This window comes from Neovison vison, chromosome 6 (genome assembly GCF_020171115.1).
Source record: "Neovison vison isolate M4711 chromosome 6, ASM_NN_V1, whole genome shotgun sequence".
Lineage (NCBI taxonomy): Eukaryota > Metazoa > Chordata > Mammalia > Carnivora > Mustelidae > Neogale > Neogale vison.
Window position 1 is genome coordinate 157,884,979 of NC_058096.1, and position 13,447 is coordinate 157,898,425.

At 39.1% G+C, this 13,447-nt stretch overlaps 1 protein-coding gene across 6 annotated transcripts in view; it reads right to left on the bottom strand.

Annotated features, from left to right (window-relative positions):
• The window catches only part of GOLGA4 (golgin A4), a 138,531-nt gene that overhangs the window by 17,201 nt on the left and 107,883 nt on the right, over positions 1–13,447 (bottom strand). For all 6 annotated transcript variants that reach the window (XM_044252700.1, XM_044252699.1, XM_044252701.1 and 3 more), the window contains one exon: positions 12,972–13,047. In XM_044252700.1, the coding sequence (XP_044108635.1) occupies positions 12,972–13,047 (76 nt within the window). The remainder of the gene's footprint in view (positions 1–12,971; positions 13,048–13,447) is intronic.

Genomic DNA, 13,447 nt, shown 5'->3' on the forward strand with positions numbered 1-13,447 from the left:
CTACAGACAACAACCTGGCACTCCTTCGCAGAACTTCATAAAGTGGAAGACGAGCATATTCTATGATGCAAAAATTCAAGTCCTACCAATACATCCTAGAGAAGTGCTTCACATGTACACCAGAAGTCAATGTTCACAGTTACACTGTTTATAAAAGTAAAACTGAGACAATTCAAAGGTCCACCAACAGGAGAATAAATATGGTATATAGATATAATGTATTATTACTAAATTCAGCATTCAAAACGGTTAAATTATAGCATCTAGAATGAAATTCAAAATCATAATGCTGGTTGAAAAAAGGGCAGGAATATGCAGAATATATACAGTATATCATTTCTATACAGCCCAAAACATGTAAAACATTAAAGTCAATTGTTTTAGGGAACTGTATACATGCTGTAGCATGTTAACATTGGTTACCCTTGGGAGAGAACAGACAGACGGGAGACTTAAAAGCAGCACAAGGAGCACTGGCAATGTTCTAGAGGGTGAATTCATAGGTGTTAACCAACCCTCACACGTGATATTTACTTTGCATGCATTTGTATGTTTGGAATATTTCATTTTTTAAAAGTGTACACTTTTTTAGAGTCCCAGTTCACTCAAACCACACTTTGCAAATACAGAGCAACCAGAACCGAATACTGGTAATGTACTATTTCCTCTTCAAAAGCCATTTATCTATATATCATACTTAAGTGTTTCATTCCCTTAGATTGATGCAAATGCAAGAGTTTACAATGTTGTACCCTTTTCAGAAAATAATTGATTTTATCATTATAAACATGTAGATTACTTATGTATAGCCATTTTCCTGGACAAGTAATTAATACTGTTTTTCAATACAAGTACCCTTTTTCTTGTCTTCGCCCTAAGAGTGTCATATAAAAGAAATTTCTTCCTCTTCTCATTATTCTTACTTTGGGTTTTAAGCAATGAGAGTGGAAATCAGTTATTTAAATAAAGATGCTTGCCAGATTGTCTACCCATAGCTTTTTTTTCCTAAAGATTTTATTTATTTATTTGACAGAGAGAGAGAAATCACAAGTAGGTAGAGAGGCAGGCAGAGAGAGAAGGGGAAGCAGGCTCCCTGAGGAGCAGAGAGCCCAATGTGGGCCTCCATCCCAGGACCCTGAGATCATGACCAGGGCCAAAGGCAATGGCTTAACCCATTGAGCCACCCTGGTGCCCTACTCAGCACTTTTTTAAAAGATTTTATTTAGGGGGGGACAAGATGGCGGGGTACTAGGAAGAGGCGTCTTTTCAGCTGGTACCCCAAAGTGAGCTGATTACCTACCAAAGAACTCTGATCACCCATGAAATCAGCCTGAGATCAGAATTATACACGTCTGGATCTCTACAGGGGCAGAAGACGCCAGTGAGCAGGTAAAGCGGAATGGGAACAGCGGACTGATATCGGAAGATAAACAAAAGGGGGAGGGAGCCACCAGAGGCGACCGGTGCAAAAGTAATACCCCGATACGAGCGAGAGTGCCCTGCGTCTGGGGACCAGCATTAACTCGGAGACTGGTTGAAAGCACTCCAAAAGAGCAAAGGATCGCGGGGGCAAATTGTGGGAATCGGGGCGGCTAGGGACAGGGGCTTGAGTCCCCGGTCCCAGACGGCCTCCCCGGCGCGGAGGCAGAGAGAGTGCGGCGGAGAAACCGGCTCCTGGTCCCTAAGCCGCCAGCGTGCCCCAGAGCGCGGGGTTCCGGCTCCTGTGAGGGGATGGGAGCCGGTCTGCAGAACGCGCGCTAGCCCTACCACAAAGCTTGAGATGCGCGTGCACGTCGCTCCAGCTCTCCTGGGTTTCTAAGGCCCTGGGGCGCTTCTTGACCCGGGCCATTGTTTCAAAGTCTAAGCCGCACGCCCGCGAAACTCTTCCCCGGACAGAGGCGCGCAAAAGCCCAGCCTGCGGCTTACGGACCAGTGCCCCGTTCTCAGTGCCCCAGACGCGCGCCCGACCCACAGCCGCCTCTGAAAAGAGGTGCGCGCAAGCCGGGCACTCCCAGCCCCAGCCAGCGGCAAAATCTCAGTGTGCGATCGCTGCTTGGAACCTCTCTGGCGGTCAGGAGCTCCCAGACAGCCGCCACTGCCTTGGCTTTGGGGACGAGCAAAAGATCCTGCGCCCCCAGGGTCTTTAACTTGGAACCTGCACTGCCAGCGTCCAAGGGGGAATTTATTCAGCTTCTGCACCCAGACTGAGGCTTCTCTCTGAGACGGAGATCAGGAAGTGTTCCAGGGTGCACCTTGACTGCACCAGAGTTGATACATCCAGCTACATCTGTTCAGTCTTCTCCCACCAAAATGACTAGGAGGAGGAATGCCCAACAGAAGAAAAATACAGAGGATGGACCTTCCGCAACAGAGCTAACGGCTATCAACATAGACAATATGTCGGAAAGAGAATTCAGGCTAACAATTATCCAGGCAATAGCTAGGTTGGAGAAAGCCATGGATGACCAAACAGAATTGATTAGAGCCGAACTGAAAGCGACCAGACAGGATGTTCACAATGTTAGGGCGGAGCTTAAAGCTACCAGGGAGGAGGTCCACAATGCTCTCAACGAGTTCCAATCCAATCTAAACTCTCTCAAAGCTAGGGTAACTGAGACAGAAGATAGAATTAGTGATCTGGAAGACAAACAGATAGAGAGAAAGGATCAGGAGGAAGCCTGGAACAAACAGCTTAGATCCCACGAAAGCAGAATTAGGGAAATAAGTGATGCCATGAAGCGTTCCAACGTCAGAATTATTGGAATTCCTGAAGGGGAGGAGAAAGAAAGAAGTCTAGAAGATGTCGTGGAACAAGTCCTTCATGAAAACTTTCCGAATCTCGCGAATGAAACCAGCGTTCATGTACTAGAGGCTGAACGGTCTCCACCCAAGATTATACACTCCAAAAAAACATCACGACACCTGATAGTCAAATTGAGAAATTATAATTGTAGGTATAATCTCTTGAAAGCTGCCAGGGCAAAGAGGCTCCTTACTTACAGAGGGAAGCCCATCAGAATAACGTCAGACCTGTCCACAGAGACCTGGCAAGCCAGAAGAGGCTGGCAAGATATATTCAGGGCACTAAATGAGAAGAACATGCAGCCAAGAATACTTTATCCAGCAAGACTGACATTCAAAATGGATGGAGAGATAAAGAGTTTCCAAGACCGGCAAGACTTAAAAGACTATGCAACCACCAAGCCGATACTGCAGGAAATATTAAGGGGGGTTCTATAAAAGAGGAAAAATCCCAAGAATAGCATTGAACAGAAATATAGAGACAGTCTACAGAAAGAAAGACTTCAAAGGTAACTCGATGTCAATAAAAACGTATCTATCAATAATCACTCTCAATGTGAATGGCCTAAATGCACCCATAAAACGGCACAGGGTTGCAGATTGGATAAAACGACAGGACCCATCCATATGCTGTCTACAAGAGACCCATTTCGAACCTAAAGATACACGCAGACTGAAAGTGAAGGGGTGGAGAAGCATCTTTCATGCCAATGGGACTCAAAAGAAGGCTGGGGTAGCGATTCTCATATCAGATAAATTAGACTTCAAACTAAAGACTGTAGTCAGAGATACAGAAGGACACTACATAATCCTTAAAGGGACTATCCACCAAGATGATCTAACAATTGTAAATATCTATGCTCCCAATATGGGAGCAGCCAATTACTTAAGAAAACTGTTAATCAAGATAAAGAGTCATATTGATATGAATACACTAATCGTAGGTGATCTTAACACGCCTCTTTCAGAATTAGACAGATCATCGAAGCAGAAAATCAATAAAGGAACAAGAGCATTGAACGACACATTGGACCAGATGGACCTCATAGATATATACAGAACATTCCACCCTAAAACAGCAGAATACTCATTCTTCTCAAGTGCACACGGAACCTTCTCCAGAATAGACCACATACTGGGTCACAAATCAGGACTCAGCCGATACCAAAAGACTGAGATTATTCCCTGCATATTCTCAGATCACAATGCTTTGAAACTGGAGCTCAATCACAAGGAAAAGTTCCGAAGGAACTCAAACACCTGGAAGCTAAAGACCACCTTGCTTAAGAATGCTTGGATCAACCAGGAGATCAAAGAAGAACTGAAACAATTCATGGAAACCAATGAGAATGAAGACACTTCGGTCCAAAACCTATGGGATACAGCAAAGGCGGTCCTAAGGGGAAAATATATAGCCATCCAAGCCTTGCTCAAAAAAATTGAAAAATCCAGAACACACCAGCTGTCTCTACACCTTAAAGAACTGGAGGATCAACAACAAATCAAACCAACTCCACACATAAGAAGGGAAATGATCAAGATTAGAGCTGAGATCAATGAGGGAGAAACCAGAGATACAGTAGAACGTATCAATGAAACTAGAAGCTGGTTTTTTGAAAGAATCAATAAGATCGATAAGCCACTGGCTACACTAATCCAAAAGAAAAGAGAGAAATCCCAAATTCATAAAATTATGAATGAAAGGGGAGAGATCACAACTAACACCAAGGAAGTAGAAACAATCATCAGAAGTTACTACGAACAGTTATATGCCAATAAGCTTAGCAACCTAGATGAAATGGATGCATTCCTGGAAAAATATAAACTACCAAAATTGAACCAGGAAGAAATCGACAACCTGAATAGACCGATATCTAATAACGAGATTGAAGCAGTGATCAAAAATCTCCCAAAAAACAAGAGCCCAGGACCTGACGGATTCCCTGGGGAATTCTACCAAACCTTCCAAGAAGAAATAACACCTATTCTCCTGAAGCTGTTTCAAAAAATTGAAGCAGAAGGAAAACTTCCAGACTCTTTCTATGAAGCCAGCATTACCCTGATCCCCAAACCAGGCAAGGACCATACCAAAAAGGAGAATTTCAGACCAATATCACTGATGAATATGGATGCTAAGATTCTCAACAAGATCCTAGCCAACAGGATCCAACAACACATTAAAAAGATTATCCACCATGATCAGGTGGGATTCATCCCTGGGCTACAAGGATGGTTCAACATTCGTAAATCAATCAATGTGATACAACAAATTAATATGAGAAGAGAGAAGAACCACATGGTCCTCTCAATTGATGCAGAAAAAGCATTTGACAAAATCCAACATCCGTTCCTGATTAAAACGCTTCAAAGTATAGGGATAGAGGGAACATTCCTGAACCTCATCAAATCTATCTATGAAAGACCCACAGCAAATATCATCCTCAATGGGAAAAAGCTTGCAGCCTTCCCGTTGAGATCAGGAACAAGACAAGGATGCCCACTTTCACCACTCTTGTTCAACATAGTATTAGAAGTCCTAGCAACAGCAATCAGACAACAGAGAGAAATAAAAGGTATCCAAATTGGTAATGAAGAAGTCAAACTCTCTCTCTTCGCAGATGACATGATTCTTTATATGGAAAACCCAAAAGACTCCACCCCCAAACTACTAGAACTCATACAGCAATTCAGCAGCGTGGCAGGATACAAAGTCAATGTGCAGAAATCAGTGGCTTTCTTATACACTAACAAGGAAAATACAGAAAGGGAAATTAGAGAATCGATTCCATTTACTATAGCACCAAGAACCATAAGATACCTGGGAATAAACCTAACTAAAGAGGTAAAGGATCTATACTTGAGGAACTATAGAACACTCATGAAAGAAATTGAAGAAGACACAAAAAGATGGAAGACCATTCCATGCTCTTGGATCGGAAGAATAAACATCGTTAAAATGTCTATACTGCCTAGAGCAATCTATACTTTTAATGCCATTCCGATCAAAATTCCACCGGCATTCTTCAAAGAGCTGGAGCAAATAATCCAAAAATTTGTATGGAATCAGAAGAGACCCCGAATCGCTAAGGAAACGTTGAAAAACAAAAATAAAGCTGGCGGCATCACCTTACCTGATTTCAAGCTTTATTACAAAGCTGTGATCACCAAGACAGCATGGTACTGGCATAAAAACAGACACATAGACCAGTGGAACAGAGTAGAGAGCCCTGATATGGACCCTCAACTCTATGGTCAATTAATCTTCGACAAAACAGGAAAAAATATACAGTGGAAAAAAGACAGTCTCTTCAATAAATGGTGCTGGGAAAGCTGGACAGCTATATGTAGAAGAATGAAACTCGACCATTCTCTTACACCGTACACAAAGATCAACTCAAAATGGATAAAAGACCTCAACGTGAGACAGGAATCTATCAGAATCTTAGAGGAGAACATAGGCAGTAATCTCTTCGATATCAGCCACAGCAACTTCTTTCAAGATACGTCTCCAAAGGCAAAGGAAACAAAAGCGAAAATAGACTTCTGGGACTTCATCAAAATCAAAAGCTTCTGCACAGCAAAGGAAACAGTCAAAAAAACAAAGAGGCAACCCACGGAATGGGAGAAGATATTTGCAAATGACAGTACAGACAAAAGGTTGATATCCAGGATCTATAATGAACTCCTCAAACTCAACCCACACGAAACAGACAAACACATCAAAAAATGGGCAGAAGATATGAACAGACACTTCTCCAATCAAGACATACAAATGGCTATCAGACACATGAAAAAATGCTCATCATCATTAGCCCTCAGGGAGATTCAAATTAAAACCACATTGAGATATCACCTTACACCAGTTAGAATGGCCAAAATTAACAAAACAGGAAACAACATGTGTTGGAGAGGATGTGGAGAAAGGGGAACCCTCTTACACTGTTGGTGGGAATGCAAGTTGGTGCAGCCTCTTTGGAGAACAGTGTGGAGATTCCTCAAGAAATTAAAAATAGAGCTTCCCTATGACCCTGCCATTGCACTCCTGGGTATTTACCCCAAAGATACAGATGTCGTGAAAAGAAGGGCCATCTGTACCCCAATGTTTATAGCAGCAATGGCCACAGTCGCCAAACTATGGAAAGAACCAAGATGCCCTTCAACGGATGAATGGATAAGGAAGATGTGGTCCATATACACTATGGAGTATTATGCCTCCATCAGAAAGGACGAATATCCAACTTTTGTAGCAACATGGACGGGACTGGAAGAGATTATGCTGAGTGAAATCAGTCAAGCAGAGAGAGTCAATTATCATATGGTTTCACTCATTTGTGGAGCATAACCAATAGCATGGAGGACAAGGGGCGTTAGAGAGTAGTAGGGAATTTGGGTAAATTGGAAGGGGAGGTGAACCATGAGAGACTATGGACTCTGAAAAACAGTCTGAGGGGTCTGAAGTGGCGGGGGGGGTGGGAGGTTGGGGTACCAGGTGGTGGGTATTATAGAGGGCACAGCTTGCATGGAGCACTGGGTGTGGTGAAAAAATAATGAATACTGTTTTTCTGAAAATAAATAAATTGGGAAAAAAAAAAAAAAAAAAAAAAAAAAGATTTTATTTATTTATTTATTTGACATAGAGAGAGAGCACAAGCAGGGGAAGGGGAGAGGGAGAGAGAGAAGCAGGCTCCCTGCAGAGCAGGGGAAGCCTGATATGGGACTGGATCCCAGGACTCTGGGATCATGACCTGAGTTAAAGACAGTGGTTTGACCCACTGAGCCACCCAGGTGCCCCTACTCAGCATTTTTTTTCCTACTCAGCATTTTTAATACAGTACATTACATAGGCTCAATCTCAAAATGTACAACTGGAAAATCCATTTAACTACACTTAGCACAATCGTAATCAACTGAGTGCACTACAGATAATTTTAGTTAAAAGCAGGCTTGGCTCAGATTTTCTTTAAAACTGTACATGCATTTATTTAATTGGAAAATAAAAATAAAAAACTACTTTTACAGACACCTAAGAATAAATGTAACAAAAGAGGTATAAGAGAACTACTCAGAACAATAAACATTATTAACAGAAATTAAAGAAGACCTAAGTAAATGTTGAAAGATATCATGATTATGGATTGGAGACTCAATACCATAGAAGTACAAATTCTCTTCAATTTTTCTACACATTCAATGAAATTCTAATAAAAATCCTCTCAGTTCTGGGTGTGTGTTGTGAGTATAACTTGACAATCTGATTCTAAAACTTAAATGGACATTCAAAAGAGCTAAGGATAGCTAAGATACTCTTGAAAAACATAAAGAGGGAGGGCTTCCCCAGCTAAACAGCAATATAGGCTATTAAGTCATCATAATTAATAGAGGGAAGTGTTAGAGCAGGCATAGACAAATCCAAAAGACTAAAGCTGCTAAAACAGACACTCAAAAATAAATAAAATAAATAAATAAATAAATCTTTAAAAAAATATATGGAATAACTAAGTCAGGCAAAAAGAACTTATTCTGCTTTCCCTGTATGAGCTATACTTCAAGGTAACCACATAGATAATGTGGGAAAACTTCCATTTACAGAAGAATTCCAGTTAATATCTGCACAAGAAATGGGAGAATGTGAATATCACCATTACACAATGACTAGTGAAACAACAGATCTTGGCAAGCAGTCCCCACCGGGTGAAACTAAGGTGAAAGGTGATAAGTCAGACTGATGACACGTGTTACTGTGTAAAAGTAGTTACAAAAAAAACATGTGTCTTTTGATGTGAAACAACATGCAGTTCAGCTCCCTTTGGAAGGTACTATTGCCAGTGACACAAATCTAAATCTGACCAGGCCCTTCATTCTAACTACTAGGGGATGGAGCACCAAGAATTCAGAAGGCCTTAAACTTACGCACTAGTTAATTTGGTCTCTTTAACAAATAAATAACAAGAGGAAAGAGAAAGGGAAAGGGAGAGGGACAAGGAATCTAGAGTTTTAAAAAGAGATTTATGGACTCTGAAAAACAATCTGAGGGGTTTGAAGTGGCGGGGGGGTGGGAGGTTGGGGTACCAGGTGGTGGGTATTATAGAGGGCACGGCTTGCATGGAGCACTGGGTGTGGTGAAAAAATAATGAATACTGTTTTTCTGAAAATAAATAAATTGGAAAAAAAAAAGAGAGAGAGATTTAAGTGATTTCTCAATCAAAGTAGTAAGGGTACTACCTGGCTACTGATTCAAATAAATCAGCTGTTTCCCACCACCACTACCAGAAAACATTTATGAAAGTCTGAACAGTAAACAGGAAAACAGACTTAACCTAAACAGGTAAGTCTGAACACTGACTGGTTATTTGATTAAGGAGTTACTGTGAAAAAAAAATTTTTTTTTAAGGTTACTCATTCTATTTTATTTTATTTTCTTTCCATATTTTATTTTATTTATTTTATTTTTTTTCCAATTTATTTATTTTCAGAAAAACATTATTCATTATTTTTTCACCACACCAGTGCTCCATGCAAGCCGTGCCCTCTATAATACCCACCACCTGGTACCCCAACCTCCCACCCCCCCGCCACTTCAAACCCCTCAGATTGTTTTTCAGAGTCCATAGTCTCTCATGGTTCACCTTCCCTTCCAATTTACCCAAATTCCCTACTCCTCTCTAACGCCCCTTGTCCTCCATGCTATTTGTTATGCTCCACAAATAAGTGAAACCATATGATAATTGACTCTCTCTGCTTGACTTATTTCACTCAGCATAATCTCTTCCAGTCCCGTCCATGTTGCTACAAAAGTTGGGTATTCATCCTTTCTGATGGAGGCATAATACTCCATAGTGTATATGGACCACATCTTCCTTATCCATTCATCCATCGAAGGGCATCTTGGTTCTTACCATAGTTTGGCGACTGTGGCCATTGCTGCTATAAACATTGGGGTACAGATGGCCCTTCTTTTCTACTGTGAAATTTTTAAGTATGATATTAGTACCATGGTTATTTCTAAGGAATCCTCTGTATAGATATATACTGAAAAGTTTACATATGAAATAAGATATAATATCTAGGACTTACTTTAAAATAATCCAATGACTAAGAATAGGAAAGGTTGGGGTAGAGATGAACCAAGATTAGCTATGGCTTAATAATTCTGGAGGGTGGCTGATGTGGACATGTGTGTTCATTATATGCCATATTCATTATTTTTCTATATGTCTAAAAAAATTCCATAATAAAAAATTCGAACAGAAGAAAATAAAGAAAACAGCAACAAATACAATATCTTTATTTTATATATGTGTGTGTGTGTGTATGTGTGTATGCTATATAGGTGTATGTATTACATTCTGAATATTAATCCTTATTTTTATAATATGTATATATGTATACATATATAAACAAGGATTAATATTCAGAATTTTTAAAAAATTCCTGTAAACCAATGAGAAAATGATAGATAATTCTACAAAACAAACAAACAAAAAGAAATGGAGAGGAACTTCACAAAAGAAATACACACAGCTAAAATGAGTGACTAAAAAATGAACTACTGGGGTGCCTAGATGGCTCAGTCAGTTGAGAGTCCACATCTTGGTTTCAGCTCAGGTCTTGATCTCAGGGTCGTGGGACTGATTCCCACATCAGGCTCCTCGCTTGGCACAGAATTTGCTTGAGATTCTCTCCCTCTCCCTCCTCCTCTGCCTCTCCCACATCTGTGCATGCTCGCTCACTCTCAAATAAATAAATAAAATCTTTTTTTAAAAAAGAACAATCAAATAAGATGTTCAACCTGATTACGAATAAGAGAGATGTAATTAAAATTACAAGTCACAGCACAGAATTTAATCAGTGAAGCATTAAATGGCCTCAATAAATCCAGTACTGCTAAGGAGCTAGAGTGACGAGAGCTCTTATCCACTGCTGGTGAGAATGAAAATTAGTACAAAAAAATATAGAAAACAGTTTCCTACATTATTTTCAAATTGTATCTAGTTTGGCCAACCTGGGATAGGATGTGCACAAGAATGTACATATCCTATGACTCAGCAATTCCAGTCTTAGTTGTACAGAGGAAATCTTCCACATGAGACATGTACAAGAATGTACAAAATTAGTAAATGGAAATGAGTCAACCAGAGCTACACACAACATGGATGTACCTCAAAACTTAAGTTAAGCAAAAGAAAAAATACAAGCATACAGTTTGATTCTATTATGTAAAGTTCCAAAATAAGCAAAAGCTAAACAAAATATTGCTTAGCAATATATATATGTAGGTGGTAAACAATAAAGAACAAGAGAACAGTTAACATACAGTCAGGAAAAAAAAACAAGCCAATGGAGGAGAGGAATAAAGCTATTATTGCAGAGGCCTACACAGAGGTTTTGAAGAACTACTTAACTTTTTATTTCTTCCTGCCTGGTGGATGCTCATTCTACTCTGCTCTTTAAAAAGGAAGCATGGTGAAGAGATTAATGTGCATATTCAACTACACTGCCCAGGTTGGTGAGAGAATTAAAAGAGCTAACATACAAAACAAGACCTGTTGGAAAAAAACAAAAAAACAAAAAAACAAAAAAACAAAAACAAAAACAAAAACAAGACCTGGCACTTAGTTCTATTCAGGTACCCCCTGCCTTCCAAAAATTCATGTTACACTTTTACAAAAACCTACATTAGTACCTGTCTTTGGTAACTGAAAAAATCTGAAGAGGTTTTTGCCTTTTATGAAAAAGGTAAAAAGTGAAAATAGTGTTCAGCATTTGTTTCATGGCAAGTCGTTAGAGAGGAAGCATACACCTCCAGCAACAGGAGTGGCTCCACCAAGCTCCTTCCCCAGGAACCACACTCAGTTTCAAGCTGTCAGAGCTCTGAACTGTGTACGTAAACGTTTGTGTTTTATCTCGACTTATTCTGCCCATCTGTTAGTAAGATGTGTCCTAAAGTACTGAAAAGCCTAAGAGAGGGTATTTTTTGGGTCTAGGAATGCTAAAATTTTTTCCATATAAACTAACTGTAATTGCTTCTTTGCTTTACACCATTTCCGCTTATGAAAGGTATCACAGGAATGCTCTACTTTTGGATGGTAGAGGAGACTTGCATATGTGTTAATAAATACACTGTACACATGTGTTCATTTTACAATTCAAAACTGCCCAAAAAAGAAAATTATAAAAATCTTAAGTTGAGATAAATGAAAAGAATCAATATTCTCTATGTAGTCCTAAGCACTGAGTCAACAGTTGAGCTGACAATCCTATGTGCTGACTTAGATATGGCCCACATTCCTTAATAGCTGGAGTCTTCTCTGCAATGAGCCATGGGACACTTCCAAGCTGGTTTTCTCTTGTTTTTAAAGAGCACTCAGGAGAGAATCCAAAGCAAGTCCTTGTTTAATTTAATTAAAAATTGTATAATATCTTGTGTTATTTCACTGCAATAAGAGCTTTCAAAAACACAATGTAAAATGATTTAGATTTATGCCCTAGTGCTCCCCTGAAAAAGCAGAAAGCTTTACAAAACATTTAACAAAATAAAACTATTCTTAATGAAGTGAGGCAGCAAAACAGAGGGGAAAATTGTTATGAGATTATTCAAAGATCATGGTTATCTCAAGGGAACAACTATATAAACACTCAGGCTCATCTTTAAAATCCTTTGTAAGTGGCATATATTATTTCAAGCAAGAGAATGTTTCCAAATCACCCTCTCCTACCTTGAATATAAGAATTATTATGGAATCATCTTCTTCATCTCCTTTAATATCAGTAATTATAGCATTACGGTAATAGTAAAAAACAGAATCATCTAAAGATATAACTGTCTGTATGATTACATGTCATAGATTACGTATTTGCAAACATACAGAAGAGTCTGGAAAATATACATAAAGGTTGGTTCCATCTGGAGAGTGCAGAATAAAGTGGGAACCTGTAGTTCCACTTGCATACTGCAGCATTGTTTTGATTTTTTTTGGGGGGGGTAACAAATATGAGTAATTTTTGTTTTAGATTACTATCATTCTTTCCTTAAAACTAGCTGTTATTGGTAAATTACAAAAGTAAAATATACTCATTGTAAAGAGCAGATTAGCAAAGACAAAAAGAAAACTCCTCCATAAATCCAGCAATAAGAGATAACCGTGGATAACACGAGAGATCACTCATACCTTTGTACGGTGTCCCCACAGTTGTCGTATATACATTCTTTTCATATTTCTTCAAACGGTCTTCTAAATTGTGAATCTAAAAGTAATCAATATTCAAATCATTTCATAAGATTAATATGGAAACCATATGTAAAAGAAAGTACTGCTATAGCTACTAGATTCTTTCATACTTAAAAGACAGAATACAGGCATATATAATTAATATAAATGATTTCTTAGATATGACACTAAAAGCACAGAGAATAAAAGAGAAAATATACAAAATAGTCTTTATCAAAAGTAAAACTTTTGTGCCTCAAATGATATTATCAGAAAATGAAAAGACCACCCACAGAATGGACAAAATACTTGCAAATTCCTTATCTCATAAGGGACTTGTACTCAGAATAGATAAAGAATACAACTGAACAAGAAACCAAATAACCCAACTAAAAAATGAGCAAAGGGCTTAAACAGAGTTGCTCCAAATAAGACAT